This window comes from Ahaetulla prasina, chromosome 17, assembly GCF_028640845.1.
Source record: "Ahaetulla prasina isolate Xishuangbanna chromosome 17, ASM2864084v1, whole genome shotgun sequence".
Taxonomy (NCBI): Eukaryota; Metazoa; Chordata; class Lepidosauria; order Squamata; family Colubridae; genus Ahaetulla; species Ahaetulla prasina.
The window spans coordinates 3,684,019-3,711,981 of NC_080555.1; the positions used below are offsets into that span (position 1 = coordinate 3,684,019).

Genomic DNA, 27,963 nt, shown 5'->3' on the forward strand with positions numbered 1-27,963 from the left:
TCAAGTGAGGCGTTTATGCATCTCAAAAACCGGCGCGGCCAAGGAAGGTTGCCAACTCTTCCCCTCTGCGGAGAATCCTCTGCCTTTCCAAACGGCGGAGAGATTTCATAGGTTGGTGCATCCCCCTGGGTTGTTGTACATGCAGGCTTGGTGAAAGAGCAGAGGCACCGGCGCGATGGGGGAGAGTTGGCCATCCTCAACCCACCCGCCAACTCCCCCACCCCCACCCCAGATTGAGAAAGTCGGGAAAGGTGACGGCGAGATCTTACCGCATGCGCCTTCCGAAAAACTGGGAACCCAGACTGGGTTTGGAGTCAAGAGGACATGCCCAACGGTAGAAAAACAATCTCTTTGGGGAAATCGGAAAATGTGGAGGTCTCGCCTCCTTTTGCAAAATCTCCGGCCGGAAAGCAAAAACAGGTGAATTTTGCAATAGCGGGAAGAGATCAGAGCTACCGCTGGCTTCAGGGCCCCAGAATTGTCATAAATTTCTCGTACTTATGACGGTCCCCGTTTTGCGACATCAAGGTCAACGGGGAAGCCAGATTCACTGAAACAACCGGGTTCCTAACTTAACAGCTGCAGGGATTCCTTTAACCGCCGAGGCAAGAAAGGTCGTAAAACGAGTCAAAACCTGCTTAGCAACTGTCTGGCTTAGCAACAGAAATGTTGGGCTCTAGTGTGGGCATAAGTCGAGGACTATCTGTAGCAGTAACCCCTCTTCTCAGCCAGGGGATTGGTCGAGCCCTGGAATTGTCATAATTTCTTACTCTGAGGGCTCTGCGGAACCTCCAAGGGGAGGGACAGTCTATGGTGACCTGAACTATTTTGGGAGGCCGAGGGGGAATCTGGGCTTGCTTTTGTGGCGTCTCCTGTCTCCTACCCCCCCAGAATTCAACTGGGCCCCCTCCCAGTCCATGATGGCCTCTCCAAGGGAAGCACCCCAAAAAGGCACAGCACTAAAGTGAGGTATCCACAAAAGAGGGACAAATGCGAGAAACAAACGTACGAGGAATCGAACAGCGCGACACACCGCAGACGTATCGTGGATAAACAGGAACAGCATTCTCAAGAGGCAGTGAATCCGGGACAGAACGAAAGAATTAAGGGGTTCAGTGGTGCATCCAAGCCCTTGGCTCAGTCTTTCCCGTTGAGACGTAAGAAATACGTTCAAGAGGATCGCTCGTTTTAGAACAGCTCGCCGGATTACCGCCCCGCGTGGATAACCGGGACTCCAGAACGAGTGTGGGTGGAGCCCTTAAAAACTCAGGGTTGATTGTTGTTTTAGATAGCGCGGGTCAGCGGGTCTGTCCTCTCGGTGCGCTGGTAGCCAGGCGAGCCCTCCTTCCTGACCCCACTCAAATTTTGTGGTTCCTTCCCTCAAAATAATTTTGGGAGATCGCCGTGCAGGGGCACAAGACTCCCCACTTTGGTTTCGCATGTATCCTGAGCGCGGCGGAATAATTTCCAAGTAACAGTGTCGGACAACCTGTTGGGCCGTTCCTGGACATTTGTACGGCGGGGACGTCCGCCAGATGTCCATCTCATGGCGGGTTTTTCGCTCCAAATCCTCTTCCGCAGAGGACAAGCATCGGAGCTGGTCTTCAGAGATTGCTTTCTCGCAGAAGTCCACTCAGGCTGCAGGGACGTCTTTGGTCCAGCCGGCGACCAGACAGCAAACGCCGTAAGGGGGAGGTCGAATTCAGATCTCCGCAGCTCTGCAGATGGATGCCGTTGGATGGACTCCCCAGCCTTAACACCTGAAAAACCCAAGGAATCGCTTGAGAATGGCTGACAAAGATAGGCCATAAGTAAAGAGGAAGGTTTGGATGAGGAAAAATAACGGAGGATAAGAAGCACAATTCGGCAGTATAGGTAATGCTCAACCTACAGCCACAATGACAATTCTTTTTATTTATTTATTTCTATCTATCTATCTATCTATCTATCTATCTATCTATCTATCTATCTTCTATTTATTATCTATTATCTATCTTTCTATCTATATCTATTTTCTACCTATTTACTATCTATCTTCTATCTATCTTCTATTTATTATGTTATCTATCTTTCTATCTATATCTATTTTCTATCTATCTATCTATCTATCTATCTATCTATCTATCTATCTATCTATCTATCTATCTATCTATCTATCTATCTATCTATCTATCTATCTATCTATATCTTATCCATCTAATCTATATAATCCTATCCATTTTATCTATCTATCTATCTATCTATCTATCTATCTATCTATCTATCTATCTATCTATCTATCTATCTATCATCTATCTATCTATCTATCTATCTATCTATCTATCTAATCCATCTAAAACTATCCATTTTATCTATTTATCTGTCTGTCTGTCTATCCAATCCATCTAATCCTATCTACCTATCTACCTATCTATCTATCTATCTATCTATCTATCTATCTATCTATCTATCTATCTATCTATCTATCCTATCTTCTATTTCTCTTCTATTTATTATCTATCTATCTATCTGTCTGCCTCCAGCTTTTATGTTCAACATCAGATGCATTCAATATTTGTATTTTTCTTTGTACTCTTTTTTTTCCCCGGCAAGTGTTTGATTTTTGTTTTTCTGTTTGGTATTTTATTCTTGTTGGCAAATAAAAATAAATCCATTAAAATAAACCTGTGGCAGAGTGCTGGCCACGTGGACATCTCTGCCTTGCCAAGAGTCAACTGGAGTGACGTGATCATAGTGGACAGGGCTCCCTGCCAGCAGCTTCCCACAAGAAAATCATTGGGGAAGCCAGCAAGAAGTCGTAAATCACTCCCATTAGCACAGCTTCATTGCCCGCCTACAATCCTTTTTCTTTCCCCTTTGTTGACAGTAACAAAATATCTGAAATGATGACCCCAAGGGGCATAGTTTGTCTAGTGTCTGTACCAGCAGTCAAACCCAACAGCTCATAGTTACGATTGTGGAGATCCGATAATTACTTCTGATGTTAATTACTCCCCATTAGAATTATCTTGCTGTGAAGTTGACTTTGATAAGGTCATGCGAGGCTAATTAAACATGTGCATCGTGACTGTTGTTATAAAGACAGTCACTGTCTTTATAAAGACAATGTCCTTCCTGTTAAAAGATTACTTCAGCCTCAATCACAACAATACAAGAGCAAACAATAGATTTAAACTTAACATTAACCGCTTCAATCCTGATTGCAGAAAATACGACTTCTGTAAAAGAGTTATTAATACTTGGAACACACTACCTGACTCTGTGGTCTCTTCTCAAAATCCCCAAAACTTTAACCAAAAACTGTCTGCTATTGACCTCACCCCATTCCTAAGAGGTCTGTAAGGGGTGTGCATAAGAGCACCAGCGTGCCTACCGTTCCTGTCCTATTGTTTCCTTTCATTATATCCAATTAATATAGTTATTACATACTTATGCTTATATATATGCTTATATATTATATAGTTATTTTCATGCTTATGCTTATATATACTGTTGTGACAAAATAAATAAAGTTCATTTTATTGTTCATTTTATTACAGGAGGAAGGGAGGGAAAAGGAAGGAAGGAAGGAAGGAAGGAAGGAAGGAAGATGGTTAGATAAGATAAATAGGTGGATGGGAAGGAAGGAAGGAAGAAAGGAAGGAAGGAAGGAAGGAAGGAAGGAAGGAAGGACGGGAAGAAGGAAGGAAGGAAAAAAGGGACAGGGAGGAAGGAAATTAAAGGGGGAGGGAAAGAGGAAGGAAGGAAAAGGAAGGAAGGAAGGAAGATGGTTAGATAAGATAAATTGGTGGATGGGAAGGAAGGAAGGAAGGAAGGAAAAAGGAAGGACGGGCAATACCAGTCTTGGGCTGCTGGGGGTTCACAGGGGTTCGGGAGAACCTCTATCTAAGATTCTGTGCAGTTCGGAGAACTCCCACATTCCACTCCTGGCTGGCCCTACCCATCCTGCCCCTTCCCTCCCAGGAGTCCCCGGGCGGCCCGTTTTAGATGCAGATAGGGGCAGGGCGCGCATGGAGGCTTGGGAAAAGCGAAAAATGGGCCTAGTGGAAGTTCAGGAATGCTGGAAACGGGCCTGTTTCTAGCCTCCGGAGCCTGGAGAGGCTGTTTTCGTTCTCCCGGAGGCTCGAGAAAAGCCTCCGGAGCCCGGGGAGGGCAAAAACACCTCCGCCCCCCACCCCATGATGCAGGAGGCTGACTAGGCCACGCCCACCATGGCCACGCCCACCCAGCAACTGGGCAGAGAACACCTTGCTAAAATTTTTGAAGACAACCCCTGGGCAATACTGAATTCTAACCACGGCTTCTGGACAAGCCAAGCTCAGGTCGCGTGAGCTGACTAGATCCTGACGAGAGGAGAAGAATTCAAAAGACGAAGAACTGAGACCAAAGAATTATTTTAGAAACCGACTGGCGTGGAAAAACACCAGAGTTAATGAAGCAGCTGCTGAGTTTCAAGGAGGAGGAGGAGCGCCTTGTAAAACTGCAAACATTTACATTCTGCCATCATCCCTCCTTTCCTGAGGCACCTGGTAATTAGGCATTAATTACCTGACACAATTAGTTAAGGTGGGAACATTCCAGGCTCAATAGAACAAACTGGATTGAGGGCAATTGTTTTCTTTAATTTGCTCCTGGGGTTTTTGAGGATTTGTTTGTTTGTTTTTTGGCGTTGTAATGTTTACTTTCTTTGTTCGTTTGTTTGCATTGCTGTTTTCATTAATCAGCAAAAAGGGAGGAAGGAGAGAAAGGAAAGAGAGGAAGGAAGGAAGGAAGGAAGGAATAACAGAATAAAAGAGTTAGAAGGGACCTTGGTGGGCTTCTAGTCCAACCCTTAAGGAAGGAAGGAAGGAGGGAAGGAAGGAAGGAAGGAAAAATGTCACGTTAATAACAATAAAATTAAAGGAATAGGAAAGAAAGAAAGAAAGAGAAGGAAGGAAGGAAGGAAGGAAAGAGAGAGAAAGAAGGAAGGAAGAAAGGAGAAGGAAGGAAGGAAGGAAGGAAGGAGAAGGAAGGAAGGAAGGAAAAATGTCACGTTAATAACAATAAAATTAAAGGAATAGGAAAGAAAGAAAGAAAGAAAGAAAGAAAGGGAAGGAAGGAAGGAAAGAGAGAGAGAGAAAGGAAGGAAGGAAGGAAGGAAAGAGAGAGAGAGAAAGAAAGAAAAGAAAAAGAAAGAAAAAGAAAGAAAGAAAAGGAGGTAAGGAGAAAAGGAAGAAATGAGAAGAAGGAAGGAAGGAGGGAGGAAGGAAGGAAGGAAGAGAGAGAGAGTTGGAAGGGAGTATGGAGGTCATCTAGTCCAAACCCTCTGCTCAAGCAGGAGACCCTATACCATTACACACAAATGGTTGTCCAATCTCTTCTTGAAAACCCACAGTGATGGGAGAGAGAGGGAGGGAGGGAAGGAGGGAAGGAAGGGAGGGAGGGAGGGGTAGCAGAATAAGAGAAAAACAGAGTTGAAAGGGAGGCCTTCTAGTCCAGCCCCCTGCCCAAGCAGAAATCCCATTTTTAGACAGACGGTAGTTCACGTCCTTCTTTTTTAGAAAACAAACAAACCCCCAAACCCTTCTCGTTCCTACTTAGCTAAGCCTCCTGAACGTGAGGTGGGGGGGAACCCCACTCTCCCCCATCCCAGTACGGTACCTGCTTGTTCCCGCGAGAACTCATTTCCGCACCCGGCAAAGTCAAATTCCTTTTGGATCGGTGCAGGAAACGGGCCATCAGGCTGCGAGACCCCCGGTACGCCTTGAGGTCCCCCAGAGACCGCGTGATCATCTTCGAGAGATGGTGGGGCACCTTCGCGGGCAGCTCCAGCTTGGATTTGCCGGCCACCTGAGCCAGCAAGAGTGGGTCACAGAGCGACGGGTGCAAGGGGCACGCCTCCGAACACGGCCCTGAGAAGAAAGGGGGCAGAATTTAAGTGAGGTGTATTGTCGGCGATGGGTTTCAACCGGTTCGCCCAGGTTCGGGCGAACTGATAGCACAGCAGTGGGAGGCTCCGCCCACTCGCCCGGACGTGCATGAGCAAAGAAAATGCTCACAATTCCAAACCGGTAGTGAAGGTATGTGAAAACCACTACTTGTGTGTGTGTGTGTGTTTGTGCGAGCAATCGGACAGCACCAACTTACAACAGCCCCTTCCCTCCCCTTCCACCAAGCAGCTACTTACAACCAGGTTACGGCCTCTTGTAGCACCTTGCAGGCCCCTGATTGCAATTTATGACGGCTTCGCCAGAAACCGTCATAATTTTACAAATTTTCAAGAAAACTTTCAGGAAAACTTACAATGACAATTTTCAAGGGGGGGGGGAAAAAACACACACAAAAAATGCTCATAGCGAACAACAGGTCTGCTTAACGCCTGCCGTGAAAAAGGTCATAAAGTCGAATCTGGGTATGTGAACCTCTTTTACAACGGCCATGACTGACGCCCGTAATTGCCAGGCTCCGTTAAGGTTGTAAGTCAAGGATTCCTACAGGGAGTTCTTGAGTTATGGCTACAAATGGAGCCCAAACCTTATGTTGCTAAATGAGATGTTTTTTTCGGTGAATTCCCCACCCACCCCGTTTTTACAACCTTTCTTGCCACCGTTGTTAAGTGAATCAGTGCGATTGGGAAGCCAGTCATATGGTTGTTAAGCAAGACCAGCTTCCTCCTTGACTTGGCTGGTCAGAAGGTCGCAAAAGATGATCACGTGACCCTGGGACGCTATGACCCGTCATAAATAGGAACCCCGTTGCCCAGTGCTTGGATTTGGTCTACGTGATCGTGGAGATCCTTCCGACGGGTCGTAAATGCGAGAAACAGTCCTAAGCAGTTAATTTGCCTTCCTAGGACTTCCTAGGCCTGCCCCTCCCCTGCTTCTGTTGTTCCCGCCTCTCCTGCCTACGAAACCTAGGGTCCAGCCAGGCCTGATTGCCATCAGCTGGGTCTGAAGGCGTGGCCTGGGGGGAGGAAAGAGTCAGGGGACGGAGGCCTCGTTATCTCTTCCACCTGGCCTGCCTCTGGCTCCTGGAGCTGAGCCAGGGAAGCCGGTGCTCCCGAGGTAAGTCCTGACGGCCCTTCCCCCTCACTTTCCGAGTCACTTTCTGGCAGGAGGCCCGGCTTGGGGAGGGGGGGGCGCAGACACAACACAAGCGTTCCCACTGCATGAAGCCTCACCTGTTTCCGCTGAGGAATTAGAAGCGTCGTCTCCAGACCCTTTCGTGCAAAATACTTCTTGGTCATCAGTTTCTATGGGGTGAAAGAGATTTGTGGGGTGGGGGGGGAAGGAAGGGAAAGAATGACAATCTGGGTCGCTCCCTAAAAAGGTAGAAGATTTTGATCTGGTCCGGGGAGGATTCTCAGGTGAGAGGTGACCAGCAGGTCGCCCCATGGCGCCCCCCTGCCTGTGTTCGAGTCAGAAAAGGGACTGGCCTACTAGAATGGCTTGCCTCACTGGAGGTTTTTAAGAAGAGATTGGACGAGCGTTTGTTTGAAATGTTACAGGGTGTCCTGTCAGAGCAGGGGGTTGGACTAGACGACCTCCAAGGTCCCTTCCAACGCTGTGATTCTGTTATTTTGCTATTCTTTTTTCCTTCCTTCCTCCCTCCCTCCCTTCCTTACTTCTTATGGAGTTGGACTTGAAGCTTTCCAAGGTCCCGTCAAACTCTTATTACCCCATTCTACCTACCAGCCTCCCTGGACACGGCCATCCCAGGGTCACTGTGGGACCGCAGCAGCGGACAACGGATCACGGGTGACTGGCAGGATGTTTCGCTGCTGCGACGCGGTCGCCTAGGCTCTTTGCGCGCCGATACCGTCATCTTGGGCTTCATGCGAACTTCGGGAAAACAGGGTCCCACGCTGTGGCCGAGACCCTCCAGGCGGTGGCAGCTGTGGGTCTGAGCACTACTGACCTCCAGCAGGCCGTCGTACACCGTGCCCGGTGTGGAACAGGAGAAGGACCGCTCGCCTCGCAGACGCGTCTGCGGGATGTCTTCAAACGGGCCCTGCGGGTGAAGCCCGCAGTGTCCACAATCGACACTAAGGCAGTAATCCGCTCGGCTGCGCTGGATGGATCGGAAGAGGACGTAATCCACCGAGCAGGCCGATCCGCTCCCTTCCAGCAGGCACGAATCCTCAGACGGGCTACTGTCCCCGGGAATGTCTATGATTTCCGACATGATGAGCGAATTGCTGTCCACGGAAATCGCTGTTGAAAAACGAGACCGCAAATGAAGATAAGCTGGAGGGAATGACTTAAATACGGTTTAATGAATTAGGATGGATCTTTTACCCCAAAAGGACTTTGTCCAATTGTGCATCAAAACAGTTGGGTGTTTGTGTTTGTGTGTGTATTTACCTTCACCACTAAGCACAACGGAAGGGACCTGGTTGCAGGAACACGGCCCATGCGATGTTTCCGTAAACTGAGAGTCAAACAGTGTTACCTGCAGAGTGCAGACAGAAAACGTCTATTAATTTAGCTTCACAGAACAAACGAACGTGATGTTTTCAAGATATATGCTACTGTCTTTGGAGGTTTCACAATGGGTCTAAGGAAGAACTAAACACAGCATCTACTGTTATACGATAGGAATAGCGCTTAGACTTATATACTGCTTCACCCTCTTCTCAGCCGTTTACACAGTCAGCATCTTGCTCCCAACAATCTGGGTCCTCATTTTATGACCTCGGAAGGACAGAAGGCAGAATCAGCCTAGAGCCAGTCAGGATCGAACTCCTGGCAGTCGGCAGAGTTAGCCTGCAATGCTGCATTCTAACAGGAAGGGAGGGAGGGAGGGAGGAAGGAAGGAAGGAAAGAAGGGAGGGAGGGAGGGATAGGTTGGAAGAAGGAAGTTAAGGAAGAAGGAGAGGAAGGGAGGAAAAGGAAGGAAGGAAGGAGGGGAAGGAAGGAAGGAAGGAAGGAAGGAAGGAAGGAAGGACAGGATAGATGGGAAGAGGGGAAGAAGGAAGGAAGGGTTAGGTGGGAAGAAGGAAGAAAAGGAAGGAGGAAAGGAAGGGAGGAAAAGGAAGGAAGGAAGGAGGGGAAGGAGAAGAAGGAAGGAAGGAAGGAAGGAAGGAAGGAAGGAAGGAAGGAAGAAGGAAGGAAGGAGGGAGGATAGGTTGGAAGAAGGAAGGAAGGAAGGTTAGGTTGGAAGAAGGAAGGAAGGAAGGAAGGAAGGAAGGAAAGAGGGGAGGGAGGGAGGGATAGGTTGGAAGAAGGAAGTAAAGGAAGAAGGAGAGGAAGGGAGGAAAAGGAAGGAAGGAAGGAGGGGAAGGTAGGAAGGAAGGAAGGAAGGAAGGACAGGATAGATTGGAAGAAGGGAAGAAGGAAGGAAGGGTTAGGTTGGAAGAAGGAAGTTAAGGAAGGAGGAGAGGAAGGGAGGAAAAGGAAGGAAGGAAGGAGGGGAAGGAGAAGAAGGAAGGAAGGAAGGAAGGACAGGATAGATTGGAAGAAGGGAAGAAGGAAGGAAGGGTTAGGTTGGAAGAAGGAAGTTAAGGAAGGAGAGGAAGGGAGGAAAAGGAAAGAAGGAAGGGATAGGTTGTAGGAAGGAAGGAAAGGAAGGAGGGGAGGGAGGAGAAGGAAGGAAGGAAGGAAGGAAGGAAGGAAGGAAGGAAGGAAGGAAGGAAGGAAGGAATAGCAATAGCAGACTTATATACTGCTTCACGGTGCTTTACAGCCTACTCTAAGCAGTTTACAAAGTCAGCCTCTTGCCCCGAACAATCTGGGTCCTCATTTTACCGACCTCAGAAGGACAAAAGGCTGAATCAACCCTGAGCTGGTCAGGATCGAACTCCTGACAGTTGGCAGAGTTCGCCTGCAATCCTGCATTCTAACCACTGCACCACCACGACTCGCTTCTTGTCCTTTGATAAACTACGTTATCCAGTATTTTAATTTCCTGCCGTCGCCCAGTCAGTACCCTGCAGACAGTCCATAACCACAACCCCCCCTGGCAGCCAAGCCCAGATAGACTGCGTCTGCCGGTGGTGCTCTCCTAGAAGTCGCCTGGTTTAAACTCTTTACTAACCAAATTCTCGTCTGCAAAAATGGGATCAAAGCGATTGAATTTTTGAACGTCGCTCTTTTTCTCGCCACGGAACAAAAGTCACGGCTAGGTAGGCGGAAAGTCAGTTCCTGGAGCTGATATCCAAATGAAACCCATCCTCTGGGTTTTCAAAGGGGCCCTTTGCACATGCTCCGTAGTACTCTGTCCTTCCACTTTTTTTTTTTTAAAAAAATAACTCAACTGACTTGGGTTCAAGAGCAGAAGCAGAGGGCGTTCAACCATACCTGGCTGTCCCCACGGAGCCCCATAACGGCCTCATAACTTGGAGGGAAGTCGGTGGGATATAGAGGTACGGGACTGTCCATGGAACCGTTGTAGGTAATGCTACACAACAATTAACCCAAAAAAAGAAGAAGATATTCTCCGTTAGATGAGTTAAAGAAATAACTCCCCGATCAACTGCAAGAAATTAAAGAGTTAAAACCCCTTCGGATTTGATTTTAAGACTTTTTCCCCCATTTTACACTTCAGTTCTCGAATTACGGCCGGTCACTTAGCAACGGTTCGAAGTTACGACAGTTGTAATTCAAGTTTCTTTTAAGCTCATTGAGAAGGTGGGTTTTTTTGGGTTCTCGTTTCACTGGCCGACCACAATCGAACCCAATATTTCCGTTGCTAAGCAAGACAGTTGTCAGGTGAGCTTTGCCCCATTTTACCACTGTTGTAATTTGGAATGGTCACTAAATGAACTGTTGTAAGTCGGAACTACCTGTATAAAGGAGGATTTATTATTGTTTACATCTTTCTTTCTTTTTTCTTTCTTTTTCTTTCTTTCCTCCCGACTTTCTTTTTTCTTTCCTCCCTCCTTCCTTCCTTTCTTTCTTTCTTTTTCTCTTACTTTCTTTCATTCATCTCTTTTTTTGTTTCATTCATTCATTCCTTCTTTCTTTTTTCTTTCTTTCTTCCCCTCTTACTTTCTTTTTCTTTCTTTCCTCCCTTTCTTTTTCTTTCTTTCTTTCATTCATCCATTCATTCATTTCTTCTTTCTTTTTTCTTTTTCTTTTTTCTTTCTTTCCTCCCTCCCCCTTTTCTTTCTTTGTTTCACTTTCTTTCTTTTTCATTCATTCATTTCTTCTTTCTTTTTCTTTCTCCCTTCCTTGCTCACTCTCCTTCCTTCTTCTTCTTCCCTATTTCTTTCTTTCATTCATTCATTCATACATTCATTCATTTCTTCTCCCTCTCTCCCTCTCTCGCTTTCTTTCTTTCATTTCTTCTTTCCTTCTTCCTTCCTTCCTTGCTCACTCTTCTTCCTTCTTCTTCCCTATTTCTTTCTTTCTTTCATTCATTCATTTCTTCTCCCTCTTTCTTTCTTCCTTTTTCTTTTCCTTCTCTCTCTCTCTCTCTCTCCCTTCCTTCCTTCCTTCCTTTCATTATTCTTATTTTTTTTTTCTCTTCGAATTGAGCCCCTGCTGCCAGCAAAACCTCCCTGATCCTTTTACAGGGCCTGGATTTTTTTTTCCGTTGACCCAAAATGTATTTATGTGCCCCCCAACCCATATTTTTAGCCATCTCACCTCTGAGCATCCGTCTCTGAGCTGCAGGTATATTCCGGGGGGTAGTAAGGAGGGGGCGGAACTGGGGGCACAAACTCATCCAGGTCCAACATGTGTTGCAAGAAAGTGTCCGGAGGGGATGTACAATCCAGAGTGACGGAACTTGACCGAGGTGGAGAGAGCTGAAAAATGGAAAGAAAACTGGATCAATAAAGTGTCAGGGTTTGTTGCAGAAATTACCTTCAGAAAGTACACACAGGTAACTGATGCAGCAGGATTCATTAAATAAGTAACTTCTTTATATACATAATAACACATGAGACATATATACAGTACCAAGAGCAGTTCTCAGAATCAGAAGCATAATCACAGAAGCACAGTTAACAGAAGGAAGGACAATAATAGGAGCACACAACTTATATTTATACATATCAGTTAATCTAAGCCACGCCCAGGCTCCAAGCTGTTTCAGTTTTCAAACAGCTCTCATTGTCTGACTTAGTTGCTATGCCTATACATTGGCTGACTAAGCCACGCCCAGACTTCAAACTGTCTCTTAGGACCCCATACAAAGAAATGCTATGTTTCAGTTTCCAAACAGCCCTCATTGGCTGACTTAGTTGCTATGCCTATACGTTGGCTGACTAAGCCACGCCCAGACTTCAAACTGTTTCTTATGGCCCCAAACAAACAAATACTATGTTTCAGTTTCCAAACAGCCCTCATTGGCTGACTTAGTTGCTATGCCTATACATTGGTTGATCTTGTTACCATGTCCTATTCCAGTTCATGAATATACTCTGACATAAATTAAACCTGGGGAAGTCTCTTACAAGGGCTCTGCATCGGAGGCAGAGATGGGGCCAGGGCCGTCTGACAGTTGTCAGCTGCCTTCGGAGTCGGACATCAGTGAGGCAGAAGAACAGCTGGATCCCGTTCCCAGTCTGCGCATGCGCAGAGTTGCCAAGAGAAGGGAACGGCTAAAGAACAAGGGTCAACTCAGGAGTAAAGCCACAGGTGGACAATGAATGGCCCCTCCCGTAGGGAATAAAGAGGAGCGAAAGGGGAGGGGAGTTTGCAGGAGACAATCAGTTCATTTGGGTGGAGATCTTTTTCCCGCATTCTTGCCAAGTATTTGTCAGTTGCAGTGTGGAGTCTGAAAGACATCGGCCTGGCCATTCTCCAAAGCCTGATAAAGGTCGGTAATTGTGAACTATCTTGAAAGTCTGTGGGAAAGACTTTGCTAGTGAGGAACTCGCTGTAAATTAAATAAAAGGTGTTTATCGGGATGAGGACACGGCTTCGTGCTCCCGGGGAAGCCTAGGTCGGAAACAGCGACTCACCACGTGGAGAATGTCGACCGAAAAAATTTGGATGCAACACATGATGGCGGATAAGGTGCAGACGACAATGGAGAAGATGGTTAAGCCGCAGATGCTGAAAAGCAGGTCCTACGGCGAGGAGAGGTAAGGCGTCAGAAAGGAGCAACGGAGAAAGAGAAGGAGAGAAGAAGCCCATTTTAGCTAAGTTCCGGAGAAATTCCAAACAAGGAAAAGAAGAATAAACAATATTTGGATAATAGCTGGAGCACCACTTGAACGCCATCGGCATTGACAAAATCCCCATCAGTCAATTGCAAAAGGCAGCTGTCCTTGGGGCAGCTTAAATCCTTCGAGACCTCTAACCCAGTGGTGGGGTTGCTCCCGGTTCTGTCCGGTTCTTGCGAACCGGTAGTAAAAGCGGTGGGAGGCTCCGCCCACCCGCCCGGGCATCATCATGGATAATCTGCGCATGCGCAGAAGCAAACCAGTAGTAAAGATAACCCCTGCTCTAACCCCATCACACATTCACATCTGCCTTATCCCAGGTCTTTGGGAAAGACTTGACAAGTGGATAAAATCGCCGGATCCAGTCTAAACATCTGAATCAATGGTGGTATTCAGCCAGTTTTATCCGGTTTGGGCAAACCGTTAGCGGCAGCAGGAGACTCCACCCACCTATCCGGACATCATCACGTCCCATTTTGGACGCTCTGCGCATGCTCAGAAGGTCACATTTGCGAACTAGTAGCAAAGGTAAGTGAATACTACCCCTGATCTGGATGACTGTGTGACAGACCATAATAATCGCAACTGAACACTCTCGGCATTGACAAAAATCCCCGTCGGTCAATTGCAAACGGCAGCTTGACTTGGGACAGCTTAAATCCTGCAATGAGACTTGTAACACTATCAAACAACCACATCTGTCTATCCCAGGACCTTCGGAAGGACTCCAAAGGCGGACAAAACGGCCAAATCCAGTTTAAACACCAGGCTGTGTGAGGAACCCATAACAACAACAACTGAACACTCTCGGCATTGACAAAAATCCCCATCAGTCAGTTGCAAACGGCAGCTTGACTTGGGACAGCTTAAATCCGGAGACAATACTTTTTTAATGTTATGAAACAACCACCTCTGTCGATCCCAAATCTTTGGGAGGGACTTCACAGGAGCATAAAAAGGTAAAGTTTCCCCTCGCACATATGTGCTGCTCGTTCCTGACTCTAGGGGGCAGTGCTCATCTCCGTTTCAAAGCCGAAGAGCCAGCACTGTCCGAAGACATCTCCGTGGTCATGTGGCCGGCATGACTCAACGCCAAAGGCGCACGGAACGCTCTTCCCTTCCCACCAAAGGTGGTCCCTATTTTTTCTACTTGCATTTTTTACCTGCTTTCGAAACTGCTAGGTTGGCAGAAGCTGGGACAAGTCACAGGAGCTCACCCCGTTCCGCGGCAGCACCAGGGATTCGAACCGCTGAACTGCCGACCTTTCGAGCATAAAAAATGCCAAATCCAATCAAAACATCTCGCTGACTTTGTAACGAACCATGATAATGTGAACAATAATGGGGAAATCTTGAGAGGTTCCGTTTGTCTTTCCCAGCCAATTCTGTCAATTTCACCAGCTATTTCCCGCACGGTAGAGAGCGTGAATTTTTTTTCCTGCCACTCACTTTCAGGACCAGAAGAATCCTGGAACAATTCGAATCCACGTCAGCTTTATTGCCGCAGGCAGGAATCCCCGATTCGGACGGCGAGTAGATGCATTTCTTATACAGAAAGTTACTCTGCAAATGAAAAGACAGACCATTGCATCTAAAAGCATGCTGGTTGGGGAATTCTGGGAGTTTTCAGAGAATTTTCTGGATGGTGTTAGCAGTGGGATACATTTTATTTTACCAACGGTTAGAAGGGAAAATATGCTAAAACAAGATTTGAGGGAGGTTTTTATAAGGAATGAATTTTTGGATGATACAATTGATTTAAGATGATGGAATAAACGATGGAATAAGATAAAATATTAATTTAGAATGATTTATACGAAATGAGAGAATAAAATACCACAGTCACTTTAAAGATGAATTGATTAAAATATTTGGAGATATATTAGATTGACAAAATGTAAGATTAGATAAATTAATGATATGTACATGTTGAAATTGCACAAAAGATTTGTAATCAACCTACCAACACACTGTGTTTGATTGAAGATGTTTTTATGTTTGTTTGTATTAAAACATAAAAAGAATTCAAAAAAAAAAAAAAGAAGTGGGATACATTTTTTCCTGCCCTCTGGATTGTGTCAGGAGTGGGATGCAATTTTTCCTGCCCTCTGGATGGTGTCAGGAGTGGGATGCATTTTTTCCTGCCCTCTGGATGGTGTCAGGAGTGGGATGCATTTTTTCCTGCCCTCTGGGTGGTGTCAGAAGTGGGATGCAATTTTTCCTGCCCTCTGGATGGTGTCAGGAGTGGGATGCATTTTTTCCTGCCCTCTGGATGGTGTCAGGAGTGGGATGCAATTTTTCCTGCCCTCTGGATGGTGTCAGGAGTGGGATGCATTTTTTCCTGCCCTCTGGATGGTGTCAGGAGTGGGATGCATTTTTTCCTGCCCTCTGGGTGGTGTCAGAAGTGGGATGCAATTTTTCCTGCCCTCTGGATGGTGTCAGGAGTGGGATGCAATTTTTCCTGCCCTCTGGATGGTGTCAGGAGTGGGATGCAATTTTTCCTGCCCTCTGGGTGGTGTCAGAAGTGGGATGCAATTTTTCCTGCCCTCTGGATGGTGTCAGGAGTGGGATGCAATTTTTCCTGCCCTCTGGATGGTGTCAGGAGTGGGATGCAATTTTTCCTGCCCTCTGGCTGGTGCCACAAGTAGGATACATTTTTTCCTGCCCTCTGGATGGTGTCAGCAGTGGGATACACCTTTTCCTGCTCTGTCTCCAAGATAGCAGGCTGAGAAAGGATGAATAAACTCGTCTTCCCTTCCCCCCTGGCCCCAAACCTCGCTCCTCCAACTGGGGTTCCTCCCCCTTCCCCATAACTGACCCATCGCAACCCCACCTGAGCTTTCAGGCTCCGTCGCCATCCCACCTCCTTTGGGATCGAAGATCCGTCTCGCTGCCTTATCCGCTCACAGACCTCCAGGGATTTCACCTGCTGGGCGTGTTGGCAGGAGAGAATAGAACCGGCCAAGGTGAGCATCACCCCTAAGACGGACAGCAGGGTGAAGAACGTGATCTGGAGAGGAGGGGAGAACAGGCGGTTCAGGGTGCAAAAGGTGGCCAAAAATGCCAGAGGAGGAAAAAAAAAATCCTAGACTTTTTTAATCTCGAAAAAATGTTTTCACTGAGCCTCACTGACCGAATGATACCGAATCTCTATCTGGTATAGGTATAAAGGGTTTCCTGCCTAAGGAGGGGGTTGGACTAGAAGACCTCTAAGGTCCCTTCCAACTCTGTTATTCTATTCTATTCTATTCTATTCTATTCTATTCTATTCTATTCTATTCTATTCTATTCTATTCTATTCTATTCTATTCTATTCATTCATTTCCTATTATTTCCTATATTCTATTCCTATTATCTGTTCTATTCTATTCTATTCCAAAATTCTATTCTATTCTATTCATATCTCTCTATTTATCTCTCTCTCTCTCTCATCTATTTATATTCTATCTATCCATCTATCATCCATCCATCATATCTATTTGTCTGTCTGTCTGTCTGTCTGTCTGTCTGTCTGTCTGTCTGTCTGTCTGTCTATCTATCTATCTATCTATCTATCTATCTATCTATCTATCTATCTATCTATCTATCTATCTATCTCACTTATCTATGGATCTATCTATTTATCTATCATCTATCTCTTTCATCTTCTTCCTATATATATATATGCTTATACTTCCTAATATTTACTCATATATATGTTTATATACTATATAATCTTTTTGTATGATGTTGTGACAAAATAAATAAATAAATGAATAAATAAATAAAATCTATCAATCTATCTATCTATATCTATCATCTATCTCACCTATCTATCTATGGATCTATGGATCTATCTATTTACCTATCATCCATCTATCTATCTATCTATCCATCTATCTATTATCTATCTCACCTATCTATCTATGGATCTATCTATCTATCTATCATCTATCTATCTATCTCACCTATCTATAGCTTTTGGATCAAAGTTCTGGCTGCTGCAGAGGAATCAAATAAACTTTGCTTCCGAAAGGCAAAGGGGGAACGTAGAACTGGTGGCCAGCTCTGGAGTCCAAGGGCCACCATGGACGTGTCTCCTGATGCTTTCCTGTTTTCCCACAATGCTTCCCACTTACCACAGGGGTGAAGGGACGTCTCCACGACACAATGCCAACCACACCGGAGAAGGCCAGCTAGAAAGAGAGAAAACCAAAATGAGAAATCAGCCCCTCACAAGTAAAGGAAACAAATCTTGGAACACAAAATTGCTCCGTAATAGAATAGTAAGAGCTTGGAAGGGACCCTCTAGAGGTCCTCTAGCCCAACCCACTGCTCAAGCAGGAAACCCTGCACCATTTCAGACAAACGGCTGTCCAACCCCTTCTTAAAAACCTCCAGTCTTGGGAGCAGCCCCAACTTCTGGTGGCAAGTCGTTCCGCTGATTAATTGTTCGCACTTTCCATAAATTTCTCCTTCGTTCCAGGTTGCTTCTATCCTTGATTCGTTTCCCATCCTTGGCTTTTTGTCCTGCCTTCAGGTGGGCTTTGGAGAATAGGTTGACACCTCTCCCCTCTCTTCTTTGGGGCAGCCCCACCGATATTGGCACCCTGGCCGTCATATCACCCCTGGTCCTTCTTTTCACTAAACCAGATCTCCATTCCCCAATTCCCGACCATCGTCCTTAGAAAAACTCTTCTAAGAGCTCCACCATCTCTCTATATCATACCCCACCATCTCTGCCAAGCGCCAGCCGGCCATGGCGTCTCGCTTGGATTACTGCAATGCTCTCTACATGGGGCTTCCCTTGAAGAGCACCCAGAGGCTCCAGTTGGTTCAGAATGCAGCTGCGCGGGTGATAGATGGAGTCGCACGCGGCTCCCATGTAACACCACTCCTGCGCAGGCTGCACTGGCTACCTGTGGTCTTTCGGGTGCACTTCAAGGTGTTGGTTACTATCTTTAAAGCGCTCCATGGCTTAGGGCCCGGGTACTTACGGGATCGCCTACTGCTACCGAATGCCTCCCACCGACCCGTGCGCTCTCACAGAGAGGGACTCCTCAGGGTGCCGTCCACCAAGCAATGTCGGCTGGCGACCCCCCCAGGGGAAGGGCCTTCTCTGTGGGGGCTCCCACCCTCTGGAATGAACTTCCCCCAGGACTTCGTCAACTGCCTGACCTTCGGACCTTCCGCCGCGAGCTGAAGACTTATCTATTTACTCGCGCAGGACTGGCATAGGAATTTTAAATAGCTTTTAATATTTGATATAAATTTTATGGGGTTTTTTACGGTTTTAAATGTTTTAATCTGGCCTTATATTTAATAAGTTTTTTAACTATTGTTTTATTTGTATATTATTGCTATTTTATCTTGGCTGTGAACCGCCCTGAGTCCTTCGGGAGAAGGGCGGTATAAAAATCCAATAAATACTAATACTAATACTAATGTATGCGCCACCCTGAAAAAAAACGGTGATCCCCTTTGGGCCTCGGCGGCTGCAACCAAACCCAGCACGGTTGCCCGATCCAACCGTCTTCCCCATTTTCCCATTGGGGAAGCCCGTGGTTCGGAAAAATTGGGAAAACGGAGTTCCGCTTCCCGAGTCCATCTTTTGCAAGCGTATCTCTGCTGACAGGCTCGTAAAATGGCAAAGCCGGGCACCAGCGGGCATCTCTCTATTTTTCTCTCCCTCACGCGCACGTCTAATGGAAGGCCTTCGCCCTGAATAATTTATCGTTGCGTCTCGATGCAAGGCAGCTGAAACGCCGTTAATGCAAAAGGGCCGGGAACTTCGGCCCCAGCCGAAGAGAAGGAGGAGAGTCAGTTTCCAGAAAGGAGAGTAGAGTTGTTTTCGGCTTTCGATCTTTCTAGAAAGAAGCTCTCCAGAGCCAGGAAAATACAGAGGGGATAAGGGCGCAATATATATATATATAAGTTCGATTTTGAATTCAGTTCAGTTCAGCTCAATTCTATTCGGTATTCTATAGTATTTTCTATTCTCTATTCTCTTCCGTTTTTTTTTCTATCTTCCTTTCTGTTTTCTCTCTTCTATATTTTTCTTATTCGCTCTTCTATTTATTCTATTTTACATTCTATTTTATATTCTATTCTCTATTCTATTCTATTCTCTATATTCTATTCTATATCCTAACCTACCATACCTTCCATACCCTTCGTTTTATAATTATTCTACTATTGTATTCCTAACCCTCTTCTCCTCTCCTCTCCTCCCCTCCCCTATTAATTTCAATTCTATTTTCTATAGGGGCACTCAGCCCTTTCTCCCTTCCTTTCCTCCCTTCCTTCCTTCCTTCCTTCCTTCCTTCCTTCCTTCCTTCATTCCTTCCCTCCGTCCTTTCCTTCTTCTCCTCCCTTCCATCTCCACGTCCTGCACCTCTTCTCCTTCCTTTCCTCCCTTCCTTCCCTCTCCCTTCCTTCCTTCTCCTCTAACCCTATTTCCTCCCTTCCCTTTCCTTCCTTCCTTCCCTCCCTTCCTCCCTTCCTTCTCCTTCTCCTTCTCCTCTAATCCTATTTCCTTCCCTCCCTTCCTCCCTCTCTTCCCCTTCCTTCCTTCTCCTCTAACCCTATTTCCTCCCTTCCTTCCCTTTCCTTCCTTCCCTCCCTCCCTTCCACATTCACACACATTTTTTCTCTTCCATTCTCCCTTATTTTTCCTTCCTTCCTTCCTTCCTTGCTTGCTTTCCCAACACTGAGGGCTTTCAAGAAGAAATTGGAGAATAATTTGCCTGAAATGAGATAGGGTGTCCTGCTTGAGCAGAGGATTGGACTAGAGGACCTCCATACTCCCTTCCAACTCTCTCTCTCTTCCTTCCTTCCTCCCTCCCTCCTTCCTTCCATCTCCTTCCTTCCTTTTTTTCTCCTCCCCTCCTTTCCTTCCTTCCTTCATTTTCCTTCCTTCCTTCCTTCCTTCCTTCCTTTTCCTTCCTTCCTCCCTCCCTCCCTCCTTCCTTCCATCCTCTTCCTCCCTTTTTTCTCCTCTCCTCCCCTCCTTTCCTTCCTTTTCCTTCCTTCCTTTCTTCCTTTCCTTCCTTTTCCTTCCTTCCTTCCTTCCTTCCTTCCATCTCCTTCCTTCCTTTTTTTCTCCTCCCCTCCTTTCCTTCCTTCCTTCCTTCCTTCCTCCCTCCCTCCTTCCTTCCATCTCCTTCCTTCCTTTTTTTCTCCTCCCCTCCTTTCCTTCCTTCCTTTTCCTTCCTTCCTTCCTTCCTTCCTTCCTTCCTTCCTTCCTTCCTTCCTTCCTTCCCTTCCCTTCCCTTCCCTTCCCTTCCCTTCCCTTCCTTCATGCTGGATGTTTGGGCCCCTTGACATTCAGCTTCTCTTCCAAGGGCTTTTTTGGGTACCCTTCGAACTATTTCAGATTGGGGTGTTTTGTTTTTTTTGGCGGGGATGTGTGAGAATATCTCATTGGAAGCAAAGGGGATCGTGCAATCTTTCACACAAACACACACACACACACACAAAACCCAACACACCCCCACCAACCTTTTTTAGAAGAGACTCACCGGAAAGCCGGCCCAGATGGGGCAGGAATTCCCAATGGGATGCTGAGATGGGATGGAAGTGGTGACCAACAAGCTGAGCGTCACAATGAGGACCCCCAAGATCATCTGGATGAAGCCCAAAAGGAGGATAATTTGGAGCCAAGCCCTTCGGACGCGCAAATGTGTGAAACTGTGCGACGTTCGGCCAGTTAAGGAGTAGCTGGAGTCGCTGCGGGAGGGCATGGTGACCCCCCAAAATTAGGCTCATGAAAGTGGTCCAAAAAAACAGCCCAAACAATATATATATATATATATATATATATATATTTAAAAAACTGAGGACTAGGAACATGGAGGAAAATCAAACAAGAGATTATTTCCGCTTCTTTCCCACAGGCGACGTCCAGCCAGTTCCAATCCCTGGATTATCAGCTTCCAGTTGCTATAAAATGCATATTTTTTGCAGACAAAGTTCACCCCCACTTCCCTCCCCAATTAAAGGGAAGTAAGTACGTCTTTTTTTGAGGGAGGGGTCGCCTTTTCCTTAAAAGAAAAAAAATCCCACTTGAATGCTTCGGGCCGCTCCACAAGTGGCCTCCATATTGTAAATATTTCTCTTTTTTTAAAAAAAAATTTTGGGGGTTTTTTTTTTTAGCTGGGATGATTTTGGCGCAGTTTTGCTAGCAAACCGGTCTGGAATTCCAATGCAAAGAGCGTTTCTGGGCACATGCAGAGAGCCAGGTCAATTCCAGGCGAGAAGGAAGGCCCAGAAAAAAAACAATTAAAAAGCAATTTAATTCCAGCTGATTTTTTTTTTAATTATCTGGATCAAGGAGATCTGGTTTGCTGTTGTTGTTTTTTTTCTTGCCTTCAAAAGCATAGACAAATCATTTGTTGGTTTCCGGAGTGAGATTATCCTAAAAGGAATCAAAAAAATAAAAATAAATAAAATAACTTCCCCCAGGACTTCGTCAACTTCCTGACCTTCGGACCTTCCGCCGCGAGCTTAAGACACATCTATTCATTTGCGCAGGACTGGACTAGGGTTTTAAATTTTTAAATGATTAAATTTTAGCTTGGGTTTTAAATTGGGTTTTATTATTTATATCTTATTTTAAATATTTGGCCTTTATAATAAGTTTTTTAGTTGAATGTTTTTTTTCTTTCCTTCAAAAAGCATAGAGAAATCATTTGTTGGTTTCCGGAGTGAGATTATCCTAAAAGGAATAAAATAAAAATAAAAATAATAAAATAAAAACTTGCCAAGTATCAAACAAGAGACCTGAAAGGAAAAATAAAATGCACAATCTCCTCGGTCGGGGCTACCCAAATCTGAATTTTATGTGTGTGCTTGTGTGTGTGCAATTGAGCAGCAAAATTTTCGGTCTTTTTTTCTTCCTGTGAGGTCTACCTAGCGTTCAGGGTGGGCAGAAGTTGGCACTTGGCGAAAAACCAACCAGACGCCCAGGACCTAATTATACCAGTCAATTTTATCCCCACGAAGTCAGCCTCCAAAGCCAAACATCAAAGCTTTTCCCGCCTCCCCAAAAAATTGATGGCCTTGGAAGCAAACTTAAGCTGTTTCCCTGCGCCTGGAGCTTTCTCCTTCGTGTCTTTTCTATCACTCCGTCTCCTCTTTCTCTTTCCTTCCGTCTCCGTCTCTCTCTTTCCTTCATCTGCCTTCTCCTTCCCTCTCCATTTTTTGTCACCCTCCTTCCCTTCCCCCCTTCTCTATCACTCCTTCTCTTCCTCTTTCCTTCCCTCTCTTTATCTTGTTCTTGTTTTCTTCCTTCATCCCCCTTTCCCTACCTCTTTCCCTCTTTCTTTCCTTCCCTCTCCTTCCTCCTCCTTCTCCTTCCTTCCTTCCTTATTGCCTTCCCTCCCTCCCCCTTCTCATCCTCTTTCCTTCCATCTCTATCTCCTTGTTTCTTTCCTTCCCTTCCTCCCTTTCCCTTCCCTTCCCTCTCCTTCCTTCCTCCTCTTCCTTCCCTCTCCCTACCTTTCCTTCCTCTTTCCTTCTATCTCTCCTTCCTTCTTTCCTTCCTTCCCTCCCCTTTCCCTTCCTCTTTTTCCCATCCTTCTCCTTTCTACCTTCCCTCCTTCTCTCTCCTTCCTTCACCCTTCCTTCTCTTCCTCTTTCCTTCCATCTCAAAACCTTTTTCTTTCATCAAGCGGGGCTGGCCTAATGACTAATTTTAATATTTGAGGGTTTTTAGGGGGGTTTTAAGGGGCTTTAATATATTTATTACTTTTTATTCTACAATTTTAACATGCAGCGTATTGAATTAGATTTTTACTTGAATATTGTATTTTAAAATCTTTCGATATTTATGTTTTATTTATGCTGTACACCGCCCTGAGTCCTCAGAGAAGGGCGGTGTAAAAATTTAAATAATAAATAAATCAATCAATAAATAAATCTCTATCTCGTTTCTTTCCTTCCTTCCCTCCCTCCTTTACCTTCCCTTCCCCTCCCCTTTCCCTCCTTCCTTCTCCTCTTTTCCTTCCTTCCTTCCCCCCTTCCTTCTCTTCCTCTTTCCTTCCATCTCTATCTTGTTTCTTTCCTTCCTTCCCTCCCTCCTTTACCTTCCCTTCCCCTCCCCCTTCCCTCCTTCCTTCTCCTCTCTTCCTTCCTTCCTTCCTTCCTTCCCCCCCTTCCTTCTCTTCCTCTTTCCTTTCATCTCCATAGTTCTTTCTTCACTCTTTCCTTTATCCTTTCTCTTCCTCCCCAAAGCTGGCAAACATCTTTGACCCCCCCCCCGTTTCACAAAACAGGGCAGAAAAACCGGGGGGGGGGAGAGGAGGGGGGGCAGAAAGACCTCGCAAATTGATCTTATTCCAGAGAGATAGGTGGTAGGTGGGTGTTTTTCACGTGCTTTTTTCCCCCTATTTTTTTTTAAAAAGTCTGCTTTGCAATCTTGCCCCCCTTCCTTGTTCCGATTCTTCAAATTTTACAACAATTACTGTTTTTTTTTCCCCTTTGGAAAAACAGTTTTCTAACTGATTCGGGCCCTCCGGAGCCCGTTTCCAGCATCTGAAAACTGCTGGAAAATTCAAGACCTGCTTCTTCTTCCCTTCCTCCTTTTCCCATCCTTCTCCTTTCTACCTTCCCTCCTTCTCTCTCCTTCCTCCCTTCCCTCCTCCTTCCTTCTCTTCCTCTTTCCTTCCATCTCTATCTCGTTTCTTTCCTTCCTTCCCTCCCTCCTTTACATTCCCTCCCCCTCCCCCTCCCCTCCTTCCTTCTCTCCTTCTCCTCTTTCCTTCCTTCCTTCCTTCCTTCCTTCCTCCCTTCCTTCCTTCCTTCCCCCTTTCCCTTCCTCTCTTTCCCTTCCCTCTCCTTTCTTCCTCTCCTTCCCGCCTTCTCTCTCCTTCCTTCCTTCCCTCCCCCTTCCTTCTCTTCCTCTTTCTTTCGATCTCTCTCTCTCATTTCTTTCCTTCCCTCCCTCATTTACCTTCCTTTCCCCCTTCCCTCCTTCCTTCTCCTCTCTTCCTTCCTTCCCCCGCCTTCCTTATCTTCCTCTTTCCTTCCATCTCCATAGCTCTTTCTTCACTCTTTCTTTTTTCCTTCCTCTTCCTCCTCTTCCTCCCCACAGCTGGCAAACATCTTCAGTCATCCACGCAGTGTGTCTGGGGGTGGGGGGGGAGAGAAATTTGGGTGGGGAAGGGAACAGGGAGGGGATGAGACACTCGGGGCTGTCATTGATCTTGCAAATCCCCGTTTGTTTTTTTGTGCTGTCACCCATGGAAAGTTTGCGGTCCAGATTTAAAAAAAAAAAAAAAAATTTTTTTTGCTGCTCTTCACCGTCCCAAAAGCAAGACTGGGAAGTCTGCCCTCCCTCTCTCTCCCGCCCCTCCCCCCCAGTATTTGGGTGGTGGGAGGCTTGCAAAGAAGCCTTTTTCCCTGAGGGGGAGGGGAGCTTTGGAATTGGGGCACCCCCACACACCCCCGAACCCCAATCCTGGTTGGAGACCCGGAGATCCAAAATAAAAATAAAAAAATTAAAAATCCCAATCCACCAGGAAGAAAGGCCCAATTGGTCTCTCTTTGTTTTGGGGGGGGGGGCGCGGGCGAGGAAGGTGGGAGGTGGGAGGTGGGGTCCCCCCACATCTTCTTCCTAAAAACTTAAATTCTGCCAGCCCAACCCTGCATTCGTTCCCTTGCAGCAAAACTGTAGCCTGGGGTTCCTTCCCTCCCTCCAAATCCCCAACGAAGGGGCCCCCCAAGCTCCCCCCTCCCCTGCAAACAGGCTCTCCCCCCTGAAAAATCAATTTCCACGCCTCCCCCCCACCTCCCCTATTTTTCTCCTGGGCCCCAAAGAGGAGTTAAGATCGGGTGCAGCCTTACCCAGAAGGGGCGGAGCCTCTCTGCTCGGCTGCAGGACCGCTCCAAGCCAAAGATGCTCTTAAGCTCCGCCTCCCTTGTGCTGAAGTGCCTGCATCCTTCTTTCCAGCCCCGGTCCTGATGCTGCAGGGAGGGGAAAAGGGAGGGGAAAAAAATAATAATAATATATATATATATTTTAAAAAAAAACCAAAACAAAACACCCTACCCCTGCTGCATCTTGGGAGCTGTAGTTCTCCAGTCCGGATCCTGAAATTTGACCCCCGGTTTCACAAAACAGGGCAGAAAAACCGCAAATTGATCTTATTTTAGAGAGAGAGGTGGTAGGCTTTTCACGTGCTTTTTTTCGCTTATTTTTTTTTAAAGTCTGCTTTGCAATCTTGCCCCTCTTCCTTGTTCCAATTCTTCAAATTTTACAATTACTTTAAAAAAAAAAAACAGTTTTCCAACTGCTTTGGATTCTTGTCTCCTTTTGGTTTGTGGTCCGAATTCTATCCTTTTTTTGTGTGTGTGTGCAACAACTTCCTATAAAAATTAAAATTAAAAAGCTTTTCTAACCGATTCAGGCCCTCCACAACCCGTTTTTCGGCATCTGAAAACTGCTGGGAAATTCAGACCTGCTTTGCAATCTTGTCTCCTTGTTAATCCTTCAAATTTTGCAACAATGACTTTAAAAAAAAGAAGAAGAAGAAACCCTTTTACAACTGATTGGTGGAGTCCAGAGTCCATTTAGCATCTGAAAAATAAGACGCGGTTCACCCAATTTGTGTTTGCAGAGATTTTGGCAAAGGAGATCCTTGGCTTATCTGGCAACCCTCCCTAGACAGAGGCAGTCTATCTGCAAATATCTATCTATCTATCTATCTATCTATCTATCTATCTATCTATCTATCTATCTATCTATCTATCACCTATCTATATTTTCCTCTCTCTGTTTCTATCTTCTATCTATCTATATCTACTATCTATCATTTATCTATATATTTCTTTCTCTATCTACTTACCTACCTACCATCTATCTTCTAATAGACGATAGATCTACTTATCATCTATCTAGCTATCTATCATCTATCTATCTTCGATCTATCATCTATCTATCGATCTACTTATCATCTACCTACCTACCTATCATCTCCCTATCATCTCCCTATCATCCATCCATCCATCATCTATCATCTGTCTGTCTTTCTAACACCTATCTAAATCTAATTATATTTTCCTCTATTTCTATCTTCTGTCTATCTATATCTACTATGTATCATTTCTCTCTCTCTCTCTCTCTCTATATATATATATATGTATACATACACACATATATATAATCATACTCTCTCATCTATCTATATCTATCTATCTACTTACCTACCTACCTACCGTCTATCTTCTACCATCTATATCTATCTACTTATCATCTACCTATCTACCAACCTATCATCTACCTATCATCCATCCATCCATCTATTCTATTCTATTCTATTCTATTCTATTCTATTCTATTCTATTCTATTCTATTCTATTCTATTCTATTCTATTCTATTCTTTTTCCAGAGGGGTCCTATTAGCATCCTTCTGTTAATCTTAGAAACAAAATGTTTTTGAGTAGATGCTTTGATCCATCAGGAGCCCAACCAGGGATAGGAGCCAGCTGGGAAAATGTTTCCCGTGAGGTCTCTTAGCTAATGGAATGAGATCCGTTGCCAATTTTTTTTTTTAATCTTTTTGGCTTTGCAGCTAAATCCAGCTGATGGGAATTTCAAACAAGGCCCAGCAAAAAAAAAAAAAAAAAAGCCACTTTCTTTTCCTAGTCATTCTGAGCTCCTTAAACCAACGTTTCCTTTCGCTTTTAAATTTCTCCGAAATGTCATTTTGCAAAGGGGCGGCTTCTAATTCGCCACAAAGCTGCGTTTGTTCCTATCGGTAACGAAAATTGTTTTTTACTTTGTCCAGTAAATGGGGTGGGGTTTTTTTTTTCTCTTCCTATTAGCAATATTTTTGCCACCTAACTGCAATGGCAAAAAAAAAAAAAAAGAATTTCCCATTGGCCTAATTTGAGAACAATCAACACAGCGGTGAAAAAAAGGAAAAAAAATAAAAAAATAAAATAAAATCAGGAGAAACTTTACTCGCCATTCAACTTGGCTACATTACAAGGCTCTTTTAAAAAGCAAAGGACTTCCCAAAATTTTTTTCTTTCCTAGTTTTATCGGTACTACTTGAAATAAAAATAGAATTTACGGCAATCGATTCGTTTTAATTGCAGCAATTCTTCCAGGGAGCGAAAGTTCTCATTTTTTCCAATTGTCCAAATCTGTTCTTATTTGTTGTACTAATTTATTGTAATTCCCTACTTTAATCGATGAACATTTTGCTGTTATCCATATTCCCAGGTATTTTAACTTCCTTGGTCAACTGCATAGCCATTGTTTTCCTCCAGTTCTTCTTTGTTTATTGATAAGCTTTTCTTTGTTATTATCTTTGCTTTGTGAAAAGCAAAGACGACAAATTATTTTTAACACGAATGAATGAAGATGCCACCTTTTCGTCCCCATTTCCCCTCCTCCAAATATATATTCTTTTTGCCAAACTAACTTCTTGCTCACTGAAATTCAGAATTAAGAAAATTGGTTTTTTTTTACCTCTTTTCCGTTTGGTTGAATTTTTTATTTTTTTATTTTTTAATTTACATTTATATCCCGCCCTTCTCCGAAGACTCAGGGCGGCTTACAGTGTGTAAGGCAATAGTCTCATTCTATTTGTATATTTACAAAGTCAACTTATTGCCCCCCCAACAATCTGGGTCCTCATTTTACCTACCTTATAAAGGATGGAAGGCTGAGTCAACCTTGGGCCTGGTGGGGCTTGAACTTGCAGTAATTGCAGGCTGCTGTGTTTTAATAACAGGCTTCTTACAGCCTGAGCCACCACGGCCCTTATTATTCACAAGATCCTGGATCTAAACATCCACGCCCTCTGGTGGACTAGCCGGCTTCCTGCAAGTCCCATGGAGCACAGTATTTTTAACTAGGTTAGTGAAAAGTTTTGGCAATGCA

The 27,963-nt window shown here is 45.2% G+C and overlaps 1 protein-coding gene across 3 annotated transcripts; it reads right to left on the reverse strand.

Annotated features, from left to right (window-relative positions):
• ENTREP3 (endosomal transmembrane epsin interactor 3) lies at nucleotides 1-27,926 on the reverse strand. Of its 3 annotated transcripts, none has more exons than XM_058160829.1 (13): nucleotides 27,041-27,926; nucleotides 24,917-25,036; nucleotides 17,212-17,268; nucleotides 15,927-16,103; nucleotides 14,543-14,656; nucleotides 12,890-12,997; nucleotides 11,568-11,728; nucleotides 10,278-10,377; nucleotides 8,343-8,430; nucleotides 7,671-8,192; nucleotides 7,160-7,231; nucleotides 5,641-5,891; nucleotides 1-1,760 (listed from the first exon to the last, which is right to left on the reverse strand). In XM_058160829.1, exons 1-13 carry the CDS (start codon nucleotides 27,041-27,043, stop codon nucleotides 1,605-1,607), a joined length of 1,929 nt encoding a protein of 642 aa, XP_058016812.1. In that variant the 5' UTR covers nucleotides 27,044-27,926; the 3' UTR covers nucleotides 1-1,604. The 3 variants fall into 3 exon arrangements, with proteins under 3 accessions (XP_058016812.1, XP_058016811.1, XP_058016813.1); XM_058160828.1 differs by lacking the exon at nucleotides 27,041-27,926 and adding an exon at nucleotides 20,593-21,488 and having other exon boundaries at nucleotides 24,917-26,226; XM_058160830.1 differs by lacking the exons at nucleotides 12,890-12,997; nucleotides 27,041-27,926 and adding an exon at nucleotides 20,593-21,488 and having other exon boundaries at nucleotides 24,917-26,226.
• Nucleotides 27,927-27,963: the final 37 nt, after the last annotated feature.